Source organism: Balaenoptera physalus, assembly GCF_965194825.1.
Source record: "Balaenoptera physalus genome assembly, chromosome: 1".
Lineage (NCBI taxonomy): Eukaryota > Metazoa > Chordata > Mammalia > Artiodactyla > Balaenopteridae > Balaenoptera > Balaenoptera physalus.
This window is the reverse complement of record NC_138882.1, coordinates 175,700,534-175,726,245: the sequence shown is the minus strand read 5'-3', so window position 1 is coordinate 175,726,245 and position 25,712 is coordinate 175,700,534. Positions and strand designations below refer to the sequence as shown.

The 25,712-nt window shown below is 52.9% G+C and overlaps 1 protein-coding gene across 2 annotated transcripts; it reads right to left on the bottom strand.

Moving 5' to 3' along the window:
- Positions 1-220: 220 nt before the first annotated feature.
- Positions 221-24,924, bottom strand: CRYBG2 (crystallin beta-gamma domain containing 2). Of its 2 annotated transcripts, XM_082469105.1 has the most exons (20): positions 24,001-24,924; positions 14,734-17,377; positions 14,274-14,321; positions 14,074-14,186; positions 13,774-13,903; positions 11,402-11,541; positions 10,451-10,577; positions 10,175-10,210; positions 9,684-9,820; positions 9,397-9,523; positions 8,978-9,117; positions 8,746-8,872; positions 8,448-8,480; positions 8,212-8,324; positions 5,250-5,379; positions 3,845-3,984; positions 3,343-3,466; positions 1,661-1,819; positions 497-656; positions 221-402 (listed from the first exon to the last, which is right to left on the bottom strand). In XM_082469105.1, the coding sequence occupies exons 1-20, from the start codon at positions 24,021-24,023 to the stop codon at positions 314-316; spliced, it is 4,740 nt and encodes a 1,579-aa protein (XP_082325231.1). In that variant the 5' UTR covers positions 24,024-24,924; the 3' UTR covers positions 221-313. The 2 variants fall into 2 exon arrangements, with proteins under 2 accessions (XP_082325231.1, XP_082325232.1); XM_082469106.1 differs by lacking the exon at positions 24,001-24,924 and having other exon boundaries at positions 14,734-17,795.
- Positions 24,925-25,712: the final 788 nt, after the last annotated feature.

The following is a 25,712-nucleotide window of genomic DNA, read 5'->3' as shown; positions in this document are numbered from 1 at the left end:
AGAGCACATCATCTGGGGTGACTGCACACAAGACCACGCTCAGCGGTTAGCCTGCTCCCAGTGTTCCCTCTGGTGGCAGACGGAGGCCTTACCTGGGCCCCAGAACTGGAGCTGGGAGGGAAGAAGCCCACCTGAGTGCAGGCTAGTAAGAAGGCAGGTGAACAAATCCTCACTCCCACCCCCAAATATCAAGGTGCACAGAGATGAGGATACCTGGGAGCATATTATAAAACAGTTTATGTTACAACAAAAAAACCTATAAAAACATTTCATCCCAGGGAGAGCTTCCAGGGCTGGGGGGTGGGGGGGAGGTTCAAAGCACATGGACAGTCCAGATCTGGGACGCCCTGTCCTTGGCCAGCTCCCACAGCACCGCGTGGTCCCGGTCGTAGCCCTGGCCACCTGGGGGAGGGGGTAAGAGATGGGGAGATGGTCAGAGAGAGCTGGGGACTCTGCTGCCTGCAGGGCCCTTCTCCCACACACATGCCCAACTTACCCTTCACATCTAGGATCCGGCCTTCAAACATCTGGCTGCAGATGTGGCCTGATTCGTTGATGCTCCACGTCTGGCGGGGCAGGCGGCTCTCAGCCCACAGCACTACCTTGGAGCCTGTGCTGGGGGTGCCAATCACCTGCAGGCTCATGGTGGGGGCCACCTGAGGCCCCAGGAGGTCGTCAGGCACTGGCCCTCCCCACAGAGACTCCACCAAACCCAAGACACCATCGACACACCCAGCTTTGAATCCTGGCTGTTACGGACTGTGACTCTGGGCAAATCTCCTAATCCTAAACCAGTAGCTCTGGTTTCCTTGGGGATGGCTGTTGTGAGGGTTCAATGTGAGAAACCATAAAAGGGCTGGAAAAATATGCGCTCCTCTGGGAAGCCTTCCATGACTGACTCCTGAAGCACAGGCTTAGCAGCAGACAAGCTTCCACATACTTACTGGCTATGTGACTTTCAGCCAGTTACTTAACTTCTCTGTGCTCTCGTTTCCTCACCTATAAAATGGGAAGTATAATAGGACTTGCCCCCTAGTGCCCTCTAGGGATTCCATGAGGCATTCACGTGAAGAAACCTGCAAGGTGCCTCCCTCCAATGCCACCTTCTCGGGAAGGGCTCCCCTTGTCAGAGCTACTGATACTTCCTATTTTCCTTTCTTAATGTATTTTTCCTCTATTGCACTTTTCAACACCTAAGGTACTAAGATATTTTACTCATTTGTTTCTTTCTCTCCCCACTAGGATGCAAGCTTCAGGAGGGCAGGAGTTGTTTCTGTCTTCTCACTGTTATATTCCCAGCACCTAGAACAGGGCCTGGCACATAGCAGGTGCTCAGGAAATGTTTGTGGAGTGGATCTATCATTATTAATAGGATCCAAATCTGTCACAGGATATCAGAGCTGAGTGGTCCCTTAGAAGCATCTGGTTCAACGCTCTTGTTTTGCAGACGGGAGACAGACCCAGAGAAGAGCCCGAAGTGCCCAGGGGTACACAGCCTGCATTCTCCACCTCCACCCGGGTCCTGGTGTCTGTGTATCTCTCTGTTTCTCTGGCCCAAGGCTGGGTCCTGTTCCTGACTGGGAACAGGCTGGGACTCCCAAAGGTCGGCTTGTGAGGGTCTGGGGCCCTGGTGACCCTGTCCCAGTCCCTAAACTGGTACCTGGTTCTTCAGCAGCCCATCCTCGTAGTACCAGATACAGCTGCCTCCAGCTTGGGGCTCAGAGACCACCACGCGGCCCGCCTTCATGTCCTCCACGTGGTCCGGCACTGCCAGGAATCCCCCCAGTGCCGCATTCCAGAGGTGGAAATAAGCCCGGCGCTGGTGAATGGGGGGAGCTGAGAGTCAGGGGTCTCTGGGCAGGGATGCTCCCACTTGGGCCCCCAATGCCCTCAACTCTGGACCCTCCAGTATCCCAAGCTCCCAAGCTCTCCCTCCTGCCCCAAACCATCCTCAACCCTGCTTCTAAGTCACCCCTTCTTTCTCACACATATGCCAGGGGCACATACATAGCGCACACGCACACAGTTCCATGTCTGTACAGATACACACAGAAACACTGGCAGATACACCCAAGATCCACATGGTTGTACAAGAGTGCCGCAGGCACAAACACATGGATACACGTCAACATGTACACTCACACTATTTGCCCCCCCAGCCGACTCCACGCCAGGCACTTATGTTTGCCAAAAGTTTGGATGTGTATGGGAATACAGATGTGCACATACACTTACAGAGAGAAATGCATGCACTACCCATGCTGAAGAGGTACCACAGCAGGGCGGACACTGGGCTGTCAGACATCAGACCTGGCTCGGCCACAAATCACCTGGGGATCTCGGATGGTGGTGACAGTAATAATAGTAATAATAATAATCACGGCTAACATTTGTTGAGTGCCTAACCATTCAAGCACTGTTCTAAGGGCTTTACATCATTATTATCTTCAATCCTCTAAACAACTCTATCATACATAGCACCCCCATTTTAAAGATGAGGAAACTGAGGCCCATGGAGGTAAAATACTTGTGAAGATTGCAGAGCAAATTCTTGTCCACTTCTCTGGGCCTTTATTTCCCCATCTGTAAAATGTGAAGGTTGGAGATTATCTCCAAGATTCCTTCTAGCAATGATATTATAAGAGTCTGAAATAGGGACCACACAAGTAAGACACACACTTTCAACGGTGTCACAAGTACAGGCACGTGCAGTCATAAATATACTCTCATAGATGTACAGGGTGAGGGGATGACAAACATCCCCCCACAGATCACCTCCAGAGGACACATTGATACAAGTGACATCACAGACACAGAAACTCCCTCAGATGGGCATGCGCGCGCACGCACACACACACACACCCCCTCTGTGGCCATGCCTCCACATAAGTGCACATGCACATAAATGAGACACATGTCCAGACATGCACTCATAGACATATGGAAACACGAGTACAGACACAGTGTTTCAAAGTGAGGTGTGCTTACCACTGGTGGGTGGTACATGAGATAATTTTCAGGCTTATGTGGATAAGCCTTATTGTTAAAAATTTAATGGTAATGAATTTATCACAATGTCTGTTAAGGAAAAATCATACATACACATCAAACCCATGATCTTATGGACATTACTCCTTAGGATAGGATAAAGTAAAAAAAAAAAAAAAGTGAGTTGGTTTAGAGGAAAATATTAAGGAGACAATGGTTCAAAAGGAATGATGGTGTGACAAAAATTGTGACAAAAGTATACAAAGGCTGAGTTTGGGAAACATGGGAAACGCACAGACAGACAAACAGCCAGACAGACTGGCCCAGACATGCTCAACCCGACATGCTACCTACCTGCTTGATGGGGTAGAGGGAGCCCACCCTCTGGGTCCCACTGTACGTCAGCCAGCTGGTGATCTCGCAGCTGCCCACCAGCCACTGGCGGCCCCGGAAGTCGCTGTGCTGGCACAGCACCCAGCTGGGCCCAGCAAGTGCCACAGACACAGCGAGGAAGACAGACAGACAGACAGACAGGCAGGTAGAAGAGGAGGAGCAGCCGTCAGAACATTCTCTACCTCCTCCTCTCTCACGCCTGGACTCCTCCGCCTGGGGTTCAGGTCCCGGGAGGGGGTAGAGAGGCAGGCTGGGAGGGAGCTCTGGGATTTGCAGGGCAGGGGAGGGTCCTGGAGAGCACCTCGGGCTGGGGTCCAAGCCCTGAGGGCCAGTGACCCTTCTCAGCCTGCACTTCCCCCCTCTCCCTCCTGGCGTGGAGGGGAGTGCAGTAGAAGTGGGGGGAAGACCTGGAGGCCCCCTCCCTCCCTCCCTTGCAGCCCCCGCAGCCCCGCGGCACACTCACACGCCCCCCTTGATCCGCAAGGACAGCACGTGGTTGTTGAAGCCCTCAGCTTGCAGGCTCCGCAGCTCCCCACCGAGCTTGATCTCTTTCCCCTCGAAGCACTCCAGGCCATACAGGAAAATGGATGGCTCTGAAAAGTGCTGCGGCCGGGGGCACGGAGAAGGGGTGAGGCCACAAGAGCCCCCGACCCAGCCCCTCTAGTTCCAGACACCCTGACTCCCAGAATGGTATTTCAGGCTCTCTTCCCTCCTGAGCTCCACCCCACAGGGCCCCTGACTCCTGGACACTGCCAGCTGGGTGTCCCCCAGATTCTCAGATGCAGCATGTGCGAGATGGAACCCCCATTGCCCCTCAAACCTCCTCCCCAGTAAATGGCACTTCTAAGATGAGTGACAAGAATAATATTGGTCATTATAGCAGTTCTCATGTATTCAGGGCTTACTACACGCCAGGTTCTGTGCTAAGTGCTTTACCTGATCTCATTATAACTTCTCAACAGCCCTATAAGCAGGTGCTATTATTATCCCCACTTAGAGGGAAACTGAGGCTGGAGAAGGTAAATCACTCGCTCAAGGCCCTAGGGTCAGGCTTCAGAACCAGGTCTGTTTGTCTTCAGAGCCCAGCATGTAGTTGTACGGAACCTGGCTCTGTCTATTACCAGCTGTGTGACCTGAAGCAAGTCACGTGACCTCTCTGTGCCTCAGTTTTCACGTCGGAAAAAGGGAGAAGATAATAGTTACATGGCTCATAGGGTTGTGGTGAGGATTAAATGCCTTAGTGCACGGGAAGCCTTTTAAACACTGCCCAGAGCAGTACAGAAAACACCAGCTGTTCTGCTTGTGCTGCTGCCACTGACCACCCAGCCCACAGCCAAGTCCTACAGACTCCAGGTCCTTCATCAGCCCACGTCACTCCTCTCCACATCTTCCTAGTCCAGGACATCATCATTTGTCCTGGATCATGGCAGCAGCAGCCCCACTGCCTTCCTCCCGCCCACCGTTCCCCCCACGCAGCAAAGCCATCTTGCCATTCCACTCCTCCCTGCCCAGAATCACCACCTCATCGGTCGCCCCTGCCCCCACCCCTGAGTGCTAGCCCCTCCTGGCCCTGTCCCACCTCAGTTTCAGGACACAGCACTCTGAGCTGTAATCTTTCTGGGTTCCTTGAAGGCAGGGCTATGTCTGATATATTGCAGGGTTCCAGGACCTATCTCAGCAGGGGCTCAATAAATCCCTAGTAAGCTGACCTGGCTTTGAAGCCCTGGGGTCGAGGGGACCTGGGGTGGTTCTGAAGACTGGGTTTAAGCCCCAAAGCCCACTCAGCAGTGAGAAGAGGCTCTGTGTGTGGGCTCCCCCAGCAGCAACCCCTGCCTCAGGGGTGCCTGGAACCGGAGCGGGGCACTTACCAGGGGCACCTTCCGGAGAGAGCCCAGGACCGTGGAGGCCAGGCAGCCCATGGCTGTGAGAGTGGGGAACTCGCCCTCAGAGAGAATGTGCTGCTCACCCTCAAAGTTCTTCTCATCAAACAGGATCCAGCTGGGGAAGGAAGGGGAAGAGTGGGGGGATGTGAGTAGATATTTGAGCCCACCCTCTCCTTGGCCTGCCCAGGTCCCCCTGAGATACAGCAGAGTGGATGCAGACTTGATGGGGATCCCCCGGTCCGGGGGAGGCCAAGGATAAACGGGCGTTGCAGCAGCAGGGACGAAGGTCAGACTTAAGAAAGGACTGAATGAAATCATACTGCCCTTCGGGGGAAATTTATCAACATCAAGCAAAACTCCATGCACAATTACTCAGCAATCCCATTTCTCAGAATCTATCCCAAGGACATCCTTCAAAAACATGAAATGACACATACATTAGGCTATTGATTACACACTGTTTGCAGTGGCAGAGTGGGAGCAGCCAAATGTCCATCAGTTGGGGATTGGTTGAATAAACTAAGAATCTGGAGTGTAACATAGCAGTCAAAAAGAATGAGGAGGAGCTCTTAAAGGGATATAAAGTGATACAAACTGTTAAGTAAAAAAATCAAGGTGCATAACAGTGTTTACAGTATGCTTCCTTTTAAAAAAATTGAGATATAATTCACAAATCATAAAATTCACTCTTTTAAAGTGTACAGTTCAGTGGTCTTTAGTATATTTACCAGGTTGTAGTATGCTTTTTTTGTGTAAGAAAATGGAGGAGGAGGAAAACAAAACATATTTGGTTTCTATAATTATATGTAAATTTATGAGCGCATATTTGCTTATATCTTCAAAAAGAAACAATGGATGAATAAACTAAACACACACACACACACACACACACACACACACACAAGATTACCTATAGGGGGAGGGAGTGGAAAAGGTAGCAGGGACAGAGATGAAAGCTATTGATTTTTTAAGTCTTGACTTTGGAAATATTACGGACTGAATGTTTGTATCTCCCCAGAATTCCAATGTTGAAGTCCTAACCTCCAATGTGATGGTCTTTGGGAGGTAATTAGGTTTAGATGAGGTCAAAAGGTTAGAGCCTCCATGATGGGATTAGTGTCCTTATAGGAAGAGGAAGAGCTCTCTTTCTCAGCCATGTGAGGACACAGCAAGAAGGCAGCCATCTGCCAGCCAGGAAGAGAGCCCTCACCAGGGAACCAAATCAACCAACACCTTGATCTTGGACTTCCAGCCTCCAGATCTGTGAGAAAATAAATTCCTGTTGTTTAAGCCACCCAATGTATGGTATTTTGTTATAGTAGCTCAAGCTGACTAAGACAGGAACACTACAAATATTTTATGTAATTAGGAAACAGAATTAAGTAAAAATGAGAAGTATTCATAAAAATTAAAATAAACAAAATAAATGAACCTAACTGTATATCAGGTTGGTGGCATAACTGCACAGAAGTATTATTTCAAATGTCTTAAAAACACAATAGTTTGAACTGTACATACCTAATGGGATGTAGGTGAATGTTCTGAGGACAAAAAGAACAACAGAGAGACCTGAAACAGCATTCACTGGTTTTTACTGTTAGTAGTAACATCAGTATTATAATTTTGAAACACCTAGCGTGCAGATTTTGGTCTCCAAAGAGCATTATGCATTAAAAGCAACCAGGATTCTTTGGGAAATGATTCCCGGTTTGAGGCAAAAAATGTACAAAATGATCCTGGAACCTCTTACTGTACCAGAAAAACACGGAAGTTATAAAAAAAACTATTGGGGTCATATAAAAAATACCCAGGAAGCAATTTGGAGGTGCTCCCATTTGCCAAGATGAAACAATTTGAGTACACAAAAGAATAGTGACTCCAAGGGACTGGAGCATTTCATATACATAAAAAACCCATGAGTTATAACAATACTTTAAAAAATCTTCATTGGTCAGCTCTGGAGGTTGCTAGGGCACCAATTCAGAAATTATTATGAAAATTGATAGAAAGGGGGCAAACACTGATTCTTGGGAAAAGATCAAACTGCCTTTTTTGTATAAACTATATCAGGTAAACAAATAGTTGAAAAGGGAAAGTTCTTCTTTATAGAAGTATTCCAGCCAATATATGTATAGGGAATAACAAAACTTAGAAAATCATTTTGTAACCTCTAAAGAAATAATGGGTCTAGGCAATTATCATCAATGGATGCTAAAAATCTTTAGGTGAAAGGTCAACGAGGAATCTTATAATGCAGGGATCTTAATATCATTAAAAATGGGACAGCTAGACATGTGCCTCCTGATGTGATGCAGTGGGAAGTACACATACCACCTCTAATAGTCTTCTTGCCAGCAAAACAAAACAAAACACCCTGGATCTCATCAAGCCTCTAGATCTAACTACAAGTTTACAGGAAGTATGGGGCACAGAGGAACAAAATTAAAACACCACCAGGAAGCAATCAGCTAAATACAGAAGATGGGAAACTTACAGGGCAAATTATTGGGTTCTTTAAACGAATAAATCGTATAAAATAAAAAGAAGGGAAAGGTACTGTTATACATTATAGATCAAATGGACCACATGCAATGTGTGGACCTTGTCTGGATTCTGAGAAAAACAAACCAATTTCACAAAGGCATTTTTTGAGATAACGGGAGGAACTCGAACATGGACTGGGTATTAGGTAATAATAAATTATTGTTAAATTACACTATACTGTCTACAGTTTTTACATTTTCTACTAAAACTTTATCTTGCTTTGTTTGCTTTAAGATTGAATGATTCGGGATAGAATAGCTAATCTCAAGGAAGCCAAAGGAAGGAAATCATTTGAAACAAAGACCTCTAATTACAGCCTCGATTTCCAAGCTGAGCTAAGCGCTTCTGAGCAGGTGCCCCCCGCCCCCCTCCCGCCCCCGTCTCCCCTTCCCCACTTCCTCACCTGCCGCCGTGGACCCGGCAAGACTGGGGCTGGAAAGAGGGGGGAAGAGAGGTCTGGTCATCCTCAAAGGAGATGTGGTCGCCCAGGAAGTCCGGACCGGAGAAAAGCTGAATCTGGCGGCACAAACGGGAAGAGATGAGAGTGAAGGAGGGTGAGTGGGACAGAGAGAATGGGTAAGTGGGGGAGAGATTTGAAAATGAGGGAAGAGGAGACATAGGCCCCCACCAGCTCCTTACCTTTGAGACAAAGTGCAGATTGTGCGCCCCGACCTGAAGGGAGGGACCGAAGTTTCGAGATTTAAGGAGTGTGCTAGCCCCCAGCCTCAGTTCCTCTGGTTTCAATATTCCCGACCCTTTTCGCAGGTCCCTCACCCTCCAGGTCCGTATTAGCCTCGCCCCTTCCAGGAGGCCCCGCCCCTTCCAGGAAGCCCCGCCCCCAGGAGCTTCAAGCCTGGTTGTTCCAGTCCCGCCCCCCTGCGGGGGGACGCCAAGCCCCTCCGGTCTGAGAGGCCCCGCTCCTGCGGCGGGCACACACCTGCAGGACCGGCTGCAGAGAGGCGAGGGCGCTGTTGCTCGAGCCCCAGTCGTCGCAGTTGCGGTACACGCCCTTCTCCAGCACGTACTGCTCCCCGGAGAAGCCCACCTCCTGATAGGCCACCCACCTGCAGGAAGGGGGGGGCGCGGGTTAGCATGGAGGAGCCAGTGCCTCTCCTGGAACCACCCCCCCGCCCCCGACCGGCCCAGCTCCCGGAGCTTCGGTCACTCACACGCCGCTGAGCACGTGGATAGCCTGCGTTCGGGGGCTGTGTCCCGCCAGCTCCACGTCCGGCAATGCCTCGCTCACCTCCACGCCATGCCCCTCAAAGTCCATGGCCTCAAACAGCACCACCGCCGGGTCCCCGAAGTCCTGGGCCCCAGGGACAGTCAGGTTTCTCCCGCCCACCGACGGAAACCCCTGGGAGTGCCCAGACCCCAAGGACGCAGTCCACCAAGGGACTTTGCGGTGAGGTGATCAGTGTGGGCTGGGGAAAGGCAGCAGGAGGGAGAGAGGCTAGACCTCAGGGAACACTTCCAGGTGCTCTAGAGAACAGGGAGAGGAGGCGCAAATTCTTCCCTCAACAAATTGTGCTGGGGTAAGTATGGCTGCGGCCAGAGGCAGAGGGATGTCCCAGTTGCTCTTGCTTACCGTCCGGATGACTCTCAGGGAGGTCAGCGCCTTGTTATAGCCTCCCCAATGTGACCAATCAGCGTATTCTCCCTCCTCCAGCAGATACTGGTGACCCCGGAAACCCTCCTTCTCGTAGCCCACCCAGCTGGGGGAAGGGGGAGGCAGACAAACAGACTCAGTCACAGGAAGCCCATGGATGTGTAAGAGAGCTGCCCCCACCCCTAGGCAGACCAGGTCACTTCCCATCCTGGAGGGTAGAGGCTACTGGGGAGGATGAGGGAGAAGGAAGGGTCCTGAGTCCTCACCAGCCCCCAAGAACTTGCAGGGACCCCACAGAGGCCAAGCTGGGGCTCTGGCTGTCCTCTGGCTGCTGCAGGTTGTAGATGTCTCGGCTCACTTCCCAGCTCTGGCCCTGAAAGCCTGGGGCCTCATACACTACAGCCTGCGGGGGGAGAGGGGCTGTGTGAGGTTGGTGGGGAGTGATCTGGACCCAGACCCACCCAGCCACCCCAGGATGACTCTATCCAGCATCAACCCAGAGCTAAGCCCTCCCATTCCCTCACTGAGCCCCAAGCCCTTACCTAACTCCTGTCTCTTCTCTGACCTCTGACCTGGTCCTTACACATAAAAAGCCAGTTCCCAGTTAGCCCATCGGGTTTCCACCCCGCCCCTCCCCAGCCCAGCCTCTAGCCCCCAGCTCCCACCTCTCCCACCTTCTAGTCCAGGCCGTGATAGCCACACACATACAAACAACCCACCCAAAGGTCCTCTTTGACCCTGAGGCCCAGATGCTTACCTTGGGCTCCCCTGGCTTCTCCACTCTTGGGCAGCCCTGCAGAGGAGACAGAGCTGAGACACCAGCCCAGAGGTGCGGGAAGACAGATGGGGCTGGTGACCTAGGGTTTACTTGTTCCTGGGGCCCCTAAAAATGGCCAACCCCATGTCCTCCCTCTCCCCCAACCCTTGGACTAATCCTCCCTCTCCTCCAATCCCATTCCCAGTAGGAGGTCCCAGGCCCTGCCTCTTCACCCAGACTACAGGACAAGGCTGCTTGGGACCACCTGCTCCTTACCAATCTCATGGGCTTCAGGGAGCCCACACTGGGGTCTGATGCACCCCAGGCCTCTGGGGTGGGGTACTCTCCAGGCTCCAGGATGCAGGGAGTGTCTTCAAAGAAGGGCTTGGGGTATAGAAGCCACCTGAGGGGAGGCAGAGAGGCAGCTGCACGCCAGACTCCCGGGAACACAGATTAGTGGATGGGGTGGAAGGGGTAGAGGGGGGAAAGAAGTTTTGGGGGAGAGGCCCCCATCAAGGGGACTCTGGAGGACATTTCAGGCCCCCATAATTTCCTGCAGCAGCCACTCCATTGATCTCCCCTTCTCTGACCTGGCCCTCTCTAATTGCACACAGCAGCTGAGAGTTCTTTCCAGCAGCTGGACCTGCTTAAAAACCCCTGGTAATTCCCCATTAGCCTCACAATACAGCCCAGCTGCACAAAGAGGCCTTTTGTCCTGTCCCCCTGCCTTCCTCCTGGACCTCACATCTCCCCACTTGCTGCTTTCTTTGGCCAGAGTGAACTTTCAAAGTCAGTCTCTCACTTCTGGGCCTTTGCAGGTGCTAGTATACTCTCTTCCCCATTCATTCAATTAACAAATATTTAGGGGCATCTACCCCATGCCAGGCCCTGCTTCAGGCATCAGAGATACAGTAGTGAACAAAACATACAAAGTCCCTGCCCTCATGGAGCTTAGATTCTTCTGGGGCTGACTCATCCCAGCTGAGGAGTCTCCTCCTCCAGGAAGGCTTCTCTGACCTCAGGCTGGTTTGGTGCTGTTCTGTACTCCCACAGCCCCGTGTCTCTCCATCCTGGAACTCTGGATTGCCACTGCCTGCTTGCTTGCCTGGCCCCACCAGTAGACTGAGCACGTCTTGAGGGCAGGAACCATGTCCTGTCACCTCTGTGTCCCCAGCACCCAGCACAGTGAATGTTAAATGTAGGGTTTCCAGAACAGCCCAGACTCACAGTCCTGCGGAGACAGTGGCAGATGCCACCTGCAGAGGCCTCTCCAGGCCCTGGGGGTCCTCCAAGGCCTTGGTTAGCTTCACTTGCTCCCCCTTGAGGCCCTCCTCAGAGTACAGGCTGATCTCTGGGGTAATGTAGTCCTACGGAAGGAAAGGGGTGGAAAAATGAAGTATAAAACAATAGCCCTGGGGCTTCCCTGGTGACGCAGTGGTTAAGAATCTGCCTGCTAATGCAGGGGACACGGGTTTGAGCCCTGGTCTGGGAAGATCCCACATGCCGCGGAGCAACTAAGCCCGTGAGCCACAACTACTGAGCCTGTGCGTCTGGAGCCTGTGCTCCACAACGGGAGAGGCCGTGACAGTGAGAGGCCCGCGCACCGCGATGAAGAGTGGCCCCCACTCACCGCAACTGGAGAAAGCCCTCGCACAGAAACGCAGACCCAAAACAGCCAAAAATAAATAAATAAATAAATAAAAATTAAAAAAAAAAAAAAAACAGCCCTCAGAGACCACCCCCACCCACACCTTCTTCCCCAAGTCTGTCCAGCTGGGGCTCCCGGGGACTTCTCCCCAGAAGCCAGAAATGACTAGGGTGTTCTCTGCAAGGTCAGCCAGACAAGTCTGAGACCAAAGCCCTCACTGGTCCCACACTGGCCCTTTGGGACCTGAGACCAAAATTCCCAGTAGGAGCCTGCCAAGTGCCATGCCCTTTGCCTTGCCTCTGGGAGCCTCATTTCCAGCCTGGTGGAGGGATGGGCGGGATAGACAGCCACTTCCTGAGGTCTCACTTTGACCCTTCTTTTGTATACAATTCCAGACTGTATACAAATCTCTATGCCTGTCCAGACTGGCCTCCTTATCCCAGGAAGCTGCACCTCATCCCAGGAAGCTGCAGGTCCTCTCTGCATTCTGGTTGTTTCTTCCTCACTAGGGCCATTTTCATTCACTCCTTCATCAAATGTTTATGAAGCACCTACTGGGTGCAAGGCATATATATAAGGGCCTGTCCTACCCCTTCTCATTTGGTCTTCCCAACGAGAGTTATTACGCCATTCGCAGACTAGGAAAGTGAGGCTCAGTGACGTTAAGTGGGCCGCCCCAGGGCACACAGCCTGTAAGTAGCAAGACCAAGAACAGAGCACTGCAGTTTTTGTTCACTGTTGCAACCTGGCACGTCCCAGGTGCCTGATACACACTAGGCACCCAATCAGTGCTGAATGAATCAAAGGAACCCAGGTCCACTGGACTTCAAAGCCCTTGTTTTTCTCTTGTACCTCATTACCTCCCACGTGAAGATGAATTTATTGTGAGAAGCCCACAATAAATTGTCCACAAATATTTGTGTGTTTCTGGAGAGGCTTTGAAAATTCTTGTCCCTTCCTTTGCGTGGCTGGGCCACTGCCCTAGTTAAGAGTCTCATCCTCTCTTACCGGGAGGATTTCAACAGCTCTGGACTCAGGGTTATTTGTCCTTCCATTAAAAACAACAACAACAAAAAACAAATTAAAAAAAAAAAAAACCCGAAACGTTGGCTAGGCCCTGGTTTTAGATCTTTGCTTTCTCATCTGGGTCTCCCTAGCGGCCAAGACGGCTTTGTCAAGCTTAAATTTAGCAGTTTGTAAATTTGTGTTATGAAAACAGTATTATTTTTCCCCACTTTACAGATGTGAAACTATAATAAGACTATGCCTTTTCAAACCACATACCCCTCCCTCAAAATTCAGAGGTTCCCCTCGGCTGGAAATCACAGCCCTTCCTGGTCTTCCTGTCTCCAGAATCCCTGTCTTTTCTCCTCCTGGCAACCAGAAGGCTGTTTCTAAATCTCTAATCTGTTTATATGGCTTTCCTGCTTCAAACCCAGCCCTCATACCCTAGCTTGACCATGAGTCCTACAGGGCAGAGAGCAGATCTCCCAACCTACTCATTGCCTGGCGTGGTGCCGGGCACACAGCTGACATGAAAGAGCATCTGTGAGCACGTGAATCAACACACATCCATGGCACCTTGGCTCTGGCCGTGGGCCTGAAAGCCTGGGCCCGGGGTGGGGAGGTGAGCGCTCACAGCCACCCCTACCCGCTTCTGTTGCTCTAATTGAATCCTTCTCCAGCACTAGCTGGAGCTACTGGAGCTTGGCCTCTGCCTGGCCCCTGCCTCCCCAAGCCAGGCTGAGCACACCCAGAATCCTTTTCTTCCCCACTGGCTCCGAGGTTGGGACTTTACAGGTGAGACCATGATAAGTCCTCTCCAGGCTCCAATCCCATATGATCTCTCCCAGAAATTCCAACTCTAGGTACCTGAGGCTGTCTCCCTCCTCAGGGCCTGGGGCTTAGGGTAGATGGGGCAAAATCTGGTCCCCCACACCCAGCCACTCACCCGGACAACCCTCCTCAGGGAGCCAATGCCTTGGGTACTCCATGCTGGCCCCAGAGCTCCAAGTTCCACATCTCCTTCAGGCAGGACCAGCTTCTGGCCCCGGAACGCCGGCTCTTCGTACAGCACCCAGCTGCAGGCACAGAGACCTAGGGTCACTGAGTGGGGAAACAATGTACCCACAAGACAGGGTCTCTGGGTAGCTGAGGGGGTTTCTGCCAGGCACTTCTCACTGGGCACTTCCCACTGCCCTCACATCCTTCAGGTTCACACACAGGACCCCGCCAGGAACTCCGCACTCACCAGCCTCGTACCACCCGTATGGAAGCCACGCGGGCCCAGCCTGAAGCATCAGCAGTGTCTTCCCAAACCTCCCTGCTGCTGCCTTGGCAGCCAGGCTCCGAGAAGAGGATCATCTGGAGAAGGCACAGAGGGGGTCCTCAGGCCCTGTCCCCAGGTCCCCCACCTCCTGCTGCCCCACCCATTTGTCCCCCACCCCCTACCTTTCCAGGCCTGGTGTTCAGTTTGCCCTGGGTCTTCAATGCTGAGCTCTGGAATGGAGAGCGGTGATAGATCTTATGGGGTTGCGTCCTTACTGTCTCCCCCAACCTGCCATTCCAGGAACCCCACATCCTCCCTATGGGCCTCCACCCCCAAAGAGCTGGCCTACAAAGGATGCTACACTTGCTCCCAAGCCCCAGGTGCCTTCATCACTCTGTCCCTGGAAGCTGTCCCCTTCCCCAGCTTCCAAGATATCAAGCCCTTTGGAATCCACAGTGCAAATCTGCTGTTTGGATAGGGAGACGGAGGCCCAGAGAAATGTGGTCACACTGAACTAGACCTCAGACCCACGCCCCTGGCCCCTGGAGACTCTGCCCCCCAGTATCATGGTCCTCACACCACCCAAACCCTGGCCCAGATGAGGCCAGGCCCCCTCCGTTGCCCACCCAAGGCCTCACTTACCCACCCCTCCGGGGGCTGGGCACATGCGGGCTTCTCTGGAGGTGGCCTTTCCCCGTAGAGCAGGGGCAGCTGTTCTGGCACCTTCTTGAGCCCTGGTGCCCCGTGGGGCGGTAGAGCGGATGGTTTTGTGCCCAGTGGTTCCAAAGTGGGGGACTCCTTGAGGGCAGGCACCAGACCCCCAAAGAGAAGGCTGCATCCAAGACGGGAAGTGGGCCGGCTGCCTGCCTGCCGCTCTGGCCCGACTTCTGGGTGGGCGCCCTTGGCACCTGCTGTGTGCTTCTTCATCATCTCCAGAAGAGAGCAAGAGACCTGGGGGGGTCGGGCAGGGTGGGAGTCGCAGGAGGGGCTGGGCCTGGCTTTCTCCTGCCTGAGCTGGAGCTTTTCACTGTCGCTCAGGTAGGGGTTCTGTGGTTCTTCCTCCTCCTCCTCCTCTCCCTTTTCCTCTTCATTTTCTTCCAGTGCGGGCACCCCCTGGGGGCTGGGTCCCAGCACCCATGGCCCAGGCTGGTCCTCCTCGATGGCGGGCAGCGTGGCGTATATGGCCAGGTAGGAGGAGCGGGGGGCTCGTGGCAGCCGGTGAGTGCGGAGGATCTCGGGGGGCTCCATACTCCGCAGGGTATCCAGGAAAATCTCCAGGTCAGCAGTCAGGGCCACCTCCTCCTCCTCCCTTGATGGCTCTGGGAACGTCTTGCCCTCGGCGGAGTCAGGGACAAGCTGGGACTCCAGGCTGGCCTCTGCTCCCATCAGCCTTGGGGCAGGGGGGCCTCCTGGGCTGAGGGATACCTCGCCCCCTGAGGAGGAGGGGGCAATGAGAGCAGTAGGGCCCTGGACAACTACTTTCTGGGTAGAATATGGGACAGTAGAAGCACCACGGTCCTGGACAACCTCTTTTTGGGTAGGAGATGAGATGGGGCTCTCCTCAGAGTCCTGAACCTCCCTTTCCTGTTTGGGGGATGGGACAGCAGGAGCTGTCAGGCCTTGACTAGCCTCCTCCTTGGTGAGAGGAGGGGCAAGGCTGCCTTCAGTACTCTGGACAACCTCTTTTTGGGTGCTAGGGCTGCCTTCTGGGGCCTGGGCAACCTTGGTTGCTTTAGGGGATGAGGCAGCAGGAGCACTAGGACCCTGTACTACCTCTTTCTGGGCGGGGGTTGAGTCAGCAGGAACCCCAGGGCTCTGCACTACCTCTTTCAGGGTAAGGGAGAAGATAGGGACATTTTCAGAGTCCTGAACAACCTTATTCCTTGGGGAGGATGGAGCAGAAAGACCTCCTGGGCTGGTGACAGCCTTCCTTCTTGTAGAGGATGGAGCGAGAGATTGTCCAGGGACTGTAACAGCCTCAGTCTTCACCGTGGGCAGGCTGGTGGCAGCAGGGGGGTCTGGATGCCCTTCCGTTTTGACGGAGGGCCAGGCCTGGGGTCCCCTGGGCTTGAGAGTCAGCTGGGCCCTAGCATGAGTAGGTACTTCAGGCTGCTCTGGGGGGTGACCTAGGCCCAGGGAGGGGGTTTGGGTCTGGAGTCTGGGAGAGGAGGGTACTGGTGTGTGGCCCTGAGAGGTCTGGAGAGGGAGCTGGGTGGGGCTGGATTTTCTCTGCACTCTTGGGACCTCATGGATCCTGGCATCTGGGGCTTTGTCCTGGTCTCGGTCCAGGTGGGTTGCAGGGACATCCTGGTTCTGAGGCGGGTGGGCATAGTCCCGGAAGCCTACGGGAGCCAGGACAGATCTGTCCTCTGGCTCTGCTGTCCCCGTCTCAGGCAGCTGCCCCGGGGCTGCACCCTCTGTGCTGCCCAGACCTGGACTCCTTGTCACAGCAGCCAGGGGCCTGGGAAGCCGGCTGGCAGGTGGGCTCCGCCCAGCAGGCACAAGGCTACTTAGCAGCTCCAGGGCCTGGCTGCGGCTGGGTGAGTCCTCGGCTCGGGGGCTCACCACCACTGCCTGCACCGCGCGGGCGGCATTGCGGCCCCTGGGCAGGGCCTTGCCCGGGAGCGTTAGCCCCACGGAGTTCGTCACAGAGCTGTTCACCTGTCGGTCCACGTGCCCTCCCACCACCATGGTGGTCCGCACAGCGCATGTCACCCGCCGTTCCTCGAGGCTCCGGGAGCTCCTGCTGGTGAGACTCACACCTGGGTTGGGCCTGGGCTCATGGGGCCCGTGCACCGGCGCCAAACACTCAGTCTTGGCCGTGGCTCCTGGGCTCGGTGGCTCAGTCCTGGGGTCCTGGGGACTGCCATCACCCTGGTCCACAGCCTCCTTTGGCCTTCCCACTGGCCTTTTCTCCTTGGGGGGCAGTGTGTACTTTTTGGAAAAGATGGGCCCATGGCTCTGGAAGCTTTTGGAGCCAGCCCCGTCCCCGGGACCCTGGTGATTCATAGTCTCTTCTTCCCGTGCAGCAAAGCCGTTGACTTCCTCCCGACGGTGGCCATTCTCAGACATCTCCTCCTGGGGGACTTCCAGCCGTGCCCCTGATACCAGGGACACCTTGTGAAAACGGTGTTTGCTCTCTTCCTGGGCAGGGGGCCACTGCCCCCATGTCAGTGAGGTGCTCACCACTCGGGCCTTGGCCCGAGCTGGGGGCCCACTGGCCTCGTCCGTGTTGGGCCCCAGCAACGGATCCTGAGGTGTCCTTGGCTCACTGTGGTCGAGCTCACTGCAGAGGGTGCCGGGAAGAGGAGAGACAGGGTCGGGGGTGGTCAGGGTAGCTCTCTGCAGTGCAGAATCACTCCCCCTGCCGAGGTCAGGCTGAGTAACCTCAGGCAAATCATTTGAGCTTTGGGGCCTTTGTTTCTTCATCTGTAAACCGGGCACGATACTCTCAGATCTCCCACCCCTCTCCCTACTTTCAGGTGCTCTCCTATGCCAGGGTCCTTCAAGGAGTGAAGCTAAGGCCTAAGCCTAGAAGGAGAGAGAAGGGAGAGAGCAGAAAGGTATATGGGTCTGACCCACTGGTCTGTGGATGGGGCTGAGACTCTGCCCAAGGAGCCCTGGGGTTAGTCCTCCAGGAGCTGAAAACTAGAAAACTGGAAAACTGAGAATTAGGCAAGTGATGTTCTGACCGTGTTTCTGATCACTATAAAGGAAGGTAAGGAAAGACAGCTTTGGCCTCCAGCAAAGCTGGGTTCCCCCTGGCCCTGTCACTCACTAGCAGGATGACCTTGGGCAGCCACTTCTCCCCGGCAAGTTTCAGGGCCCCCAGCCACAAAACTGGAATAACAAGAGTATGTGCTTCACAGGATTATTGTCAGCATCCAGTAAGAGAGAAAGAATAAAAACTCACTTTACGAGAAAAACAAATATCGTATATTAACGCATATATGTGGAATCTAGAAAAATGGTACAGATGAACCTATTTGCAGGGCAAGAATAGAGACACAGACGTAGAGAACGGACGTGCGGACACGGGGGGGGGAGGGGAAATGGGATGAATTGGGAGATTAGGATTGACATATATACACTGCCGAGTGTAAAATAGATAGCTAGTGGGAAACTGCTGTATAGCACAGGGAGCTCAGCTCAGTGCTCTGTGGTGACCTAGGTGGGTGGGATGGTAGGCAGGGAGGTCTAAGAAGGAGGGGATATATGTATACATATAGCTTATTCACTTCGTTGTACAGCAGAAACTATCACAACATTGTAAAGCAACTATACCCCAATTAAAATTTTAAAAAAAGAAATAGATGTTAAAAGAAAAAAACTCACTTTATAAACTAAAACGCTGGCTCATAAGCTTCCTCATAAAGAACAAATTATTCACTATGGAAAACAGTATGGAGGTTTCTTAAAAAACTAAAAATAGAGCTACCATATGATCCAGCAATCCCACTCCTGGGTATATATTCAGAAAAGACGAAAACTCTAATTCAAAAAGATACATTTACCCCAAAGCTCATAGCAGCACTCTTTTTTTTTTTTTAGTTTTTTTTTTTTTTAAACAGTTGCCATTTTTTAAACCTGTGATTTTACTTTTAAATTTATTTATTTATTTATTTATTTTTATGGCTGTGTTGGGTCTTTGTTTCTGTGCGAGGGCTTTCTCTAGTTGTGGCAAGCGGGGGCCACTCTTCATCGCCGTGTGTGGGCTTCTCACTATCGCGGCCTCTCTTGTTGCGGAGCACAGGCTCCAGATGCGCAGGCTCAGTAATTGTGGCTCACGGGCCCAGCTGCTCCACGGCATGTGGGATCCTCCCAGACCAGGGCTCGAACCCGTGTCCCCTGTATTGGCAGGCAGATTCTCAATCACTGCGCCACGAGGGAAGCCCCATAGCAGCACTCTTAACAATAGCCAAGACATGGAAGCAACCCAGTTGCCCATCAACAGACGACTGGCTTAAGAAGATGTGGTATGTAAATACCATGGAATATAATTCGACCGTAAAAAAAGAATGAAATATTGCCATTTGCAGCAACATGGATGGACCTAGGGAGTATTATACTTAGTGAAGTAAATCAGACAGAAAGACAAACATTATATGATATCACTTGAATATGGAATCTAAAAAATAATGCAGGGGCTTCCCTGGTGGCACAGGGGTTAAGAATCCGCCTGCCAATGCAGGGGACACAGGTTCATGCCCTGGCCCAGGAAGATCCAACATGCCGCGGAGCAAATAAGCCCGTGTGCCACAACTACTGAGCCCACGTGCCACAACTACAGAAGCCCACGCGCCTAGAGCCTGTGGTCCACAACAAGAGAAGCCACTGCAATGAGAAGCCCACGCACCGCAACGGAGAGTAGCCCCTACTCGCCACAACTAGAGAAAGCCCGCGCACAGCAACGAAGGCCCAACGCAGCCATAAATAAATAAATAAATAATTAATTAAAAAATAAAAAATAATACAAATGAATCTATATGCAAAACAGAAACAGACTCACGTACATCGAAAACAAACTTATGGTTACCAAAGGGGAAGGGGAGGGGATAAATTAGGAGCATGGGATTAACAGATACAAACTACTATATATAAAATAGATAAGCAAAAAAAAAAAATAGGTAAGCAACAAAGATTTACTGTATAGCAAAGGGAACTATATTCAATATCTTGTAATAACCTATAGTGGAAAATAATCTGAAGATACATATAACTGAATCACTTTGCTGTACACCTGAAACTAACAATTATAAATTGTTATTAATTAACTACACTTCAATTTTTAAAAACAGAATAAATTATTTATAAATTATAAACAAGGAACTTCCCTGGTGGTCTGGTGGTTAAGACTCTGTGCTCCCAATTCCAGGGGCCTGGATTCGATCCCTGGTCAGGGAACAAGATCCCACGTGCATGCCGCAACTAAGAGTTCGCATGCTGCAACTAAAAGATCCCACGTGCCACAACTAAGACCCAGCGCAGCCAAATAAATAAATAATTTAAAAAATTATAAACAAACATTCCCACTTTGCACATGAGGGGGGGAAGGCTCAGAGAGGTTAGGAAACTTGCCCAGAGTCACACAGTAGCAGAGGCAAGAGTTGAACCCAACCCTAAGTGCTTAACCACCAAATCAAATTCCCTGATGTATCTGGTAAACTAAGACTCTGTGGTTTGGGGGTTTACTTTTAAAGGAGGCCACACAGTCCTAGAGGGGGAGGGGCCAGTCAGCTACTCCGATTTCCAGGCTGCACTGAGCAGGGCAATCCTATTCTCAGGCCTCAAGGACCCAAAAGGTCAGCTTGTTCCACATCAGCCTCAGTACCAGCCTGTCTTCAGCTCCTCCTCTCTGTGAGGCAGCCCCCAGACCATTATAAGGGCAGTTAAGGCCGGAAATGGACCCATGCCCCCAACTTCCCTCCTCCCTATTTTCCTCCCTCCTGAGAGGCTGGTAGAACCCAGAACTTTGGCCCTGTCTTGTGGCCCCAGCAGTGACTCAGGTTTTATGAGGGGCAGAGATGAATGGGGATGAGGCCCAGGGAAGCCTGACCTGACTCGGGGACCACTGGTGGCTGTGACAGCATGTGGCCTGGCCCAGGACGGGGTCTGAGTGGCCCCAGAAAAGCCTTGTATATGGGGGAGGTGAGGGGCTGAGATGGATGCCCAATCCTTTCCCCGGGCCAGAATTCCTGAGAGCAGCACACTCAGACACCTGAGGCCCTGGACTGCAGCCCTTCCCTGAGGCCTGACCCTCTCCGCTGTCCTCCTTGCTGAGACTCCCCCGCACATGGGGCGTCACCCCTTGATGAGCCCCTGTCCCAAGTCTCATCTCCATTTCTGAATAACAATAACAACTACCATTCGCTGAGATTCCCTGTCTGTGATGGCAGATAGTAAGGGTCAAAGCCTGGGTTCTAAGTCATTTATTCATTCATTCAGCGCTAATCGTGTCACGTGATGTGCTAGGCCCTGGTTAGGTTCATCCAAAGCCAATTTTCTCTTGGAGGTGGTATCCTAGGAGTACAGAAGTCAAAGAATTAGACATAAAAAACAGGAACCACATTTGGAAAGCCTCCATAGGCAAAGCAACAGGAGAGCGGCTTCAGAGGAAGCCATTGGTAATCAGATCAGCTTCAGAGGAAGCCATTGGTAATCAGATCATAGGTCACAGTGACCTATGATTCTATGCTTCTCTCAACCCAACCCCTGGACAACACCCTTGATAGTCATTCCACAAGCATGTGATCATTTGTTTCTACTTGCATACCTCTAGCCACAGGGAGGTCGAAATTTGACAGCTGACCTGTCCCATCCCTGAATAGTTGTGATGGCTAGAATGTTCTTCAAACTATGCAGGAATCTGCCTGCCTATAGCCCTCCCCCATATTGTCCTTCCTCTGAAGACACACCCCGATGACCCAGGATGCCTCTTCCAGGCCAGCAGAAATGCCCATTTCCAGAGCCCTCTCTTCTTCAGGGCCCCGGACCATAGGTGGATTTGTCACAGGTTAACCTGTGGCTTCCAAATCAGGTGTGTGGGGCTGGGAAAGGGAGAGGCTGAGGAGGGGGCAGGGGGAGTGTGGGAAAGAGCCTCGTCTAACCCGACACGTCCTGGATTCTCCCCGCTTACCTGTGAGTCACCCACAAACTAGGTCAAACCAGCCCACAGGCGTACAAGCTTGTGCTGCATCACACACAGACACACACGGCACAGACGCACAGAGTTACACAGGCACAAAAACACACATAGATACTTACCCCAACGTACACAGTCAGACACACAAACACAGAGTCAGTCACAGACACTCGGGGATATACACACAGGGACACAGCAGACACACAAGTCACACAGACACACACACAGAAACACACAAACACAGTGACACATGCACACACATTCACAGCACACACACACACACACACACACACAGAGTCAGTTCACAGCCCCCAGCCCTCCTCCCCTTGAAATTCACCCTTATTTGAACAGATGCACACACTTGGATGCATACACATCTTACATTTCCAGACCCAGTTGCGTTGCGCCTCCTTACCCCCGATAGTTGCTAATCCTGGCCCAGAGAACCCTCCCCCAGAAAGGGAACGGAGAAGGATGACACCCCTGGAGGTCCGCTTCCTTCCTTGCTAAGTGAGCCCTCACCTCCTGCGAGTCTGTCATTATCCACCTGTGCCCAAAATAGTCAGGGAGTGGCAGAAGGAGCCCAAGTCCCCCAGATGAACCTCCTGCTCCTTCCTTTCCCCTCTCCAAGGACTGCCCCGCCCATTCACCCTCCCTCTCTCTGCAGCCCTTCTCCCCCAGCTGGGACACACCCTCCCCCTGCAGCAGGTCTCTGAGCCAGTCTGGGTTGCACATGTCCCTCTTCCTTATCACAGAATCATTACCCTGACTCCTGCCCAGAGGCCTGGTCATCCCTGATGCTGCCTCTGCTGACACAGTACTGCCAAGTCTGCCTCCATGAGGTTACAGAAAGCTCTGCAGTGCACACAGCAACCACACTCAACACTCCATTGCTTGCACAAGGCCACCGAGGCCTCCGTTAGAGGCAGGAGAGAGAAGTAGTTAGAACACAGGTACCCGGGTTCAAATTCTGGCCCCTTCACTTTCTGGTTGACTTTGAGCAGGTGATGAAACCTCTCTGAGCCTTAGTTTCCCTATTGTAATTGGGGTGGAAAGGTGGAGAGCAGGATTAGTCCAACTTCATGGGGCTGTTGTGAGGATTAAATAGAATTATGCTCAGAAAACAAACCATAAGTGACAGCCACCACCGTCATCATTAGGAACTTTTCAGAGCCCTGTTTGAGGCCCAGTGCCCTTCCCGGTGGTTCTAGAGAGATCCCATGTTCATCCCCTCTTCAGTGAGTTTTAGGGGACACATCCTTCCACCTCTGAGCCCACCAGGCAGATTCAGGAGAGTAATTTCAACACAAATTAAAAACGGAGGCTTGGGAACCTCAGTGCCGCCAACACAGAACCATGTGGGGTAACTATTGTTGCGACTGAAGCTTTATTAATAAGCATCCCTGGGCTTCCCAGGTGGTGCAGTGGTTAAGAATCTGCCTGCCAATGCAAGGGACACGGGTTCGAGCCCTGGCCCGGGAAGATCCCACATGCCACGGAGCAACTAAGCCCGTGCGCCACAACTACTGAGCCTGAGCTCTAGAGCCTGCAAGCCACAACTACTGAGCCCACGTGCCACAACTACTGAAGCCTGCGCTCCTAGAGCCAGTGCTCTGCAACAAGAGAAGCCATGACGATGAGAAGCCCGCGCACCGCAACAAAGAGTAGCCCCCGCTCCCCACAACTAGAGAAAGCCCACAAGCAGCAACAAAGACCCAACACAGCCAAAAATAAATAAATAAATTTATTTAAAAAATCATCCCTGCTATTTCAGCAGCCCAACTCTCTAGAGTTCAAAGTATTTTCCTGTAACCACCTCCTCCTTCCTCATCTCCAGCTACCAAATCTACTTGGCAACTCAAGGCCCAGAGAAGTTAAGCAACTTGCCCCAGGACATACAGCACTTTGGCTGAGAGTCTCTTCTCAGGCTGGGAATGTGGTCTCCGGAACAGAACGAGGGAATGAGGGGGTGTTGCTGAGGATAAGGTGATCCCTCCCTCATCCTCTCCATGACAGGATATCCCCCTCCTCAGGCGGACAGAGGAATAGGGAAGCACTGGGTCCCAGGAGGTAGCCTTTGGATGAGGGGAGGGAAAGGAGGGCAGAGTTGGGAAGGGGAGGGGATGGCAGAGTCAGCTCACACCCAGGGAACTGAATGAATGGGCCTTGAGTTGGAGAAGCCCAGAGACAAGATAGAGACCCAAGAGGGGGCAGACAGGCCGGTTTCCACTCCCCGCGTTGCCCCACGTGGGGCGAAGTCTACTCACCATCTATGCGGGGACCCAGGCATCTGGCCAGCCTGGAGCTCCTGCCGCTGGGCCGTGCTCCCCTGATGTGGTGGGGCTCTCAGCCGGGGCTCTTGAGGCAGGTCCACCAGGCACCCTGTGATGGGGCGGGGGCCCTGGGGAGGCTCCTGCCAGCCCCTGGATTCCTCAGGGCCGCAGGGGTGGGGAGCTGGTCGGGCCGGTTTGGGCTCCTCAGTCTCCTCCCCAGGTGCTTGCCCACGCCCCTGCAGGGTGACAGTGATGTGGTAGCGGGTCCTCCTGGCAGAGGGACACTCACGTAGAGTCTGGGCTGGCTCGGGCAGGGCTGGCCCTGCGCTGGTAGGCTCGCCCTTTGCCCCCTCTGCCCTGGGGGAGGATGCTGGGCGGGGCCGCACGTCTTCCAGGTTGCTGGGTGGCTCAGGCCTCAGAGGAATCTCTGGGGCTGTGTACGGGGGTTGCAGGCAGGTGCAGCCTGGAGATCCTTGTTCCAAACATCCAGGAGCTGGTGGTGGGCATGAGGGACACCTGGTCCCAGCAGGCTCTGCTGAGGTCACCGCCAGTGCCAGGCTCTCTGGCCCCACAGAGGCATAGTTGGCCAGGTCAGAGGCGCTGCCCACTGCTGGCCTCTGTAGGCGCCCCAGTGGCTCAGCAGACCTCCCTGAGCTGTGTCGTTGCTTCCAAAGCCAGGAGCCATGGCTCCCTGCCCAAAGGTCCAACTCTGAGAGGCTCTGGGCTTGGGCCTGAGGGAAAGCAGAAGCAGAGACCGGGTGACAGAATCGCTCCCCTGCCTTCTGGGTACCCCTGACACCCCGGCTGCCCTCCTTGTCACAGAAGAAGCTGAGCAGAGCTCTGACACCAAGCAGAGCTGCCTTAAGGAGAGACTGCCTCTTAGGCCACAAGATCTGGACAAAGAGGCAGAGCTCTGGAAAGGCCCTTCAGCATTCAACTCACCCCTTCCCATTCTGCATGCATGTGAGGAAGGTGAGGCCCAGAGTGGACACTGACATGACTTAAGTCACACAGTGAGGGCTCCTGATTCTCAGGCCAACTGCTGATTTCCCAGGAATCCTCTGGCCTCCAGCCCTTTGGTACCAGCTGCCCTGGGCATTAGGGGCTTTGTGGGCAGGCCTGCCACAAATGCCCGTGGCCTCTGCCCGCTCCTGGCTTCCAGAGAGCCTGCAGCCAACTCCCCAGTACCCTCCCAGCCCGAGATTCCCAAACACACCTGGGAGGAGGTACTTGGGCATAGAGATGTTCTTGGGACAAGAGGGAGCCTGGAAAGAGGTTTTGCCTAAGTGGGACAACACTGACTTCTGTCCGCTGTCTTCCCCTGGGGCCCAGCCTAGCTGTGGGTGTGAGGGGAGAGGGTTCAGGACCAAGGACCCAAATGGACACTGCCACCCAAAACACCAGTTTTCAGGGATGGGTTTGTGTCCCTGGCAACAAAGGAGCCAAATCTGGGGTCAAATTCCTCCTAGCAGAGGCCCTTGATCCCAAATGCCTTAATGTACTCATCTATGAAATAGATGCAGCCTCTCACTCCCCAGAGGCTGAACATCTCAAGAAACAGGAGGGTTGGATGATTAATCTGGGGGCCCCGAGCAAGGCAAGCTGGGCTTGATTCTCAGCTCTGTTACTTTCTAGCTGCAATACCTCTTGCATCTTAGTTTCCCCATGTGTAAAATGGGCGTGATAATAAAAATATTGCTTCCTGG

Excerpts from the sequence above, each read along its gene's own strand:
- CRYBG2 (XM_082469106.1), bottom strand. The coding sequence starts at position 17,520 with ATGAAGAAACAAAGGCCCCAAAGCTCAAATGATTTGCCTGAGGTTACT. Across the intron at positions 9,821-10,174 it reads AGAAGCCAGGGGAGCCCAAG|GCTGTAGTGTATGAGGCCCC; the intron begins GTAAGCATCTGG and ends CTCCCCCCGCAG. Across the intron at positions 9,524-9,683 it reads CTGCAAGTTCTTGGGGGCTG|CTGGGTGGGCTACGAGAAGG; the intron begins GTGAGGACTCAG and ends CCCTTCCCCCAG.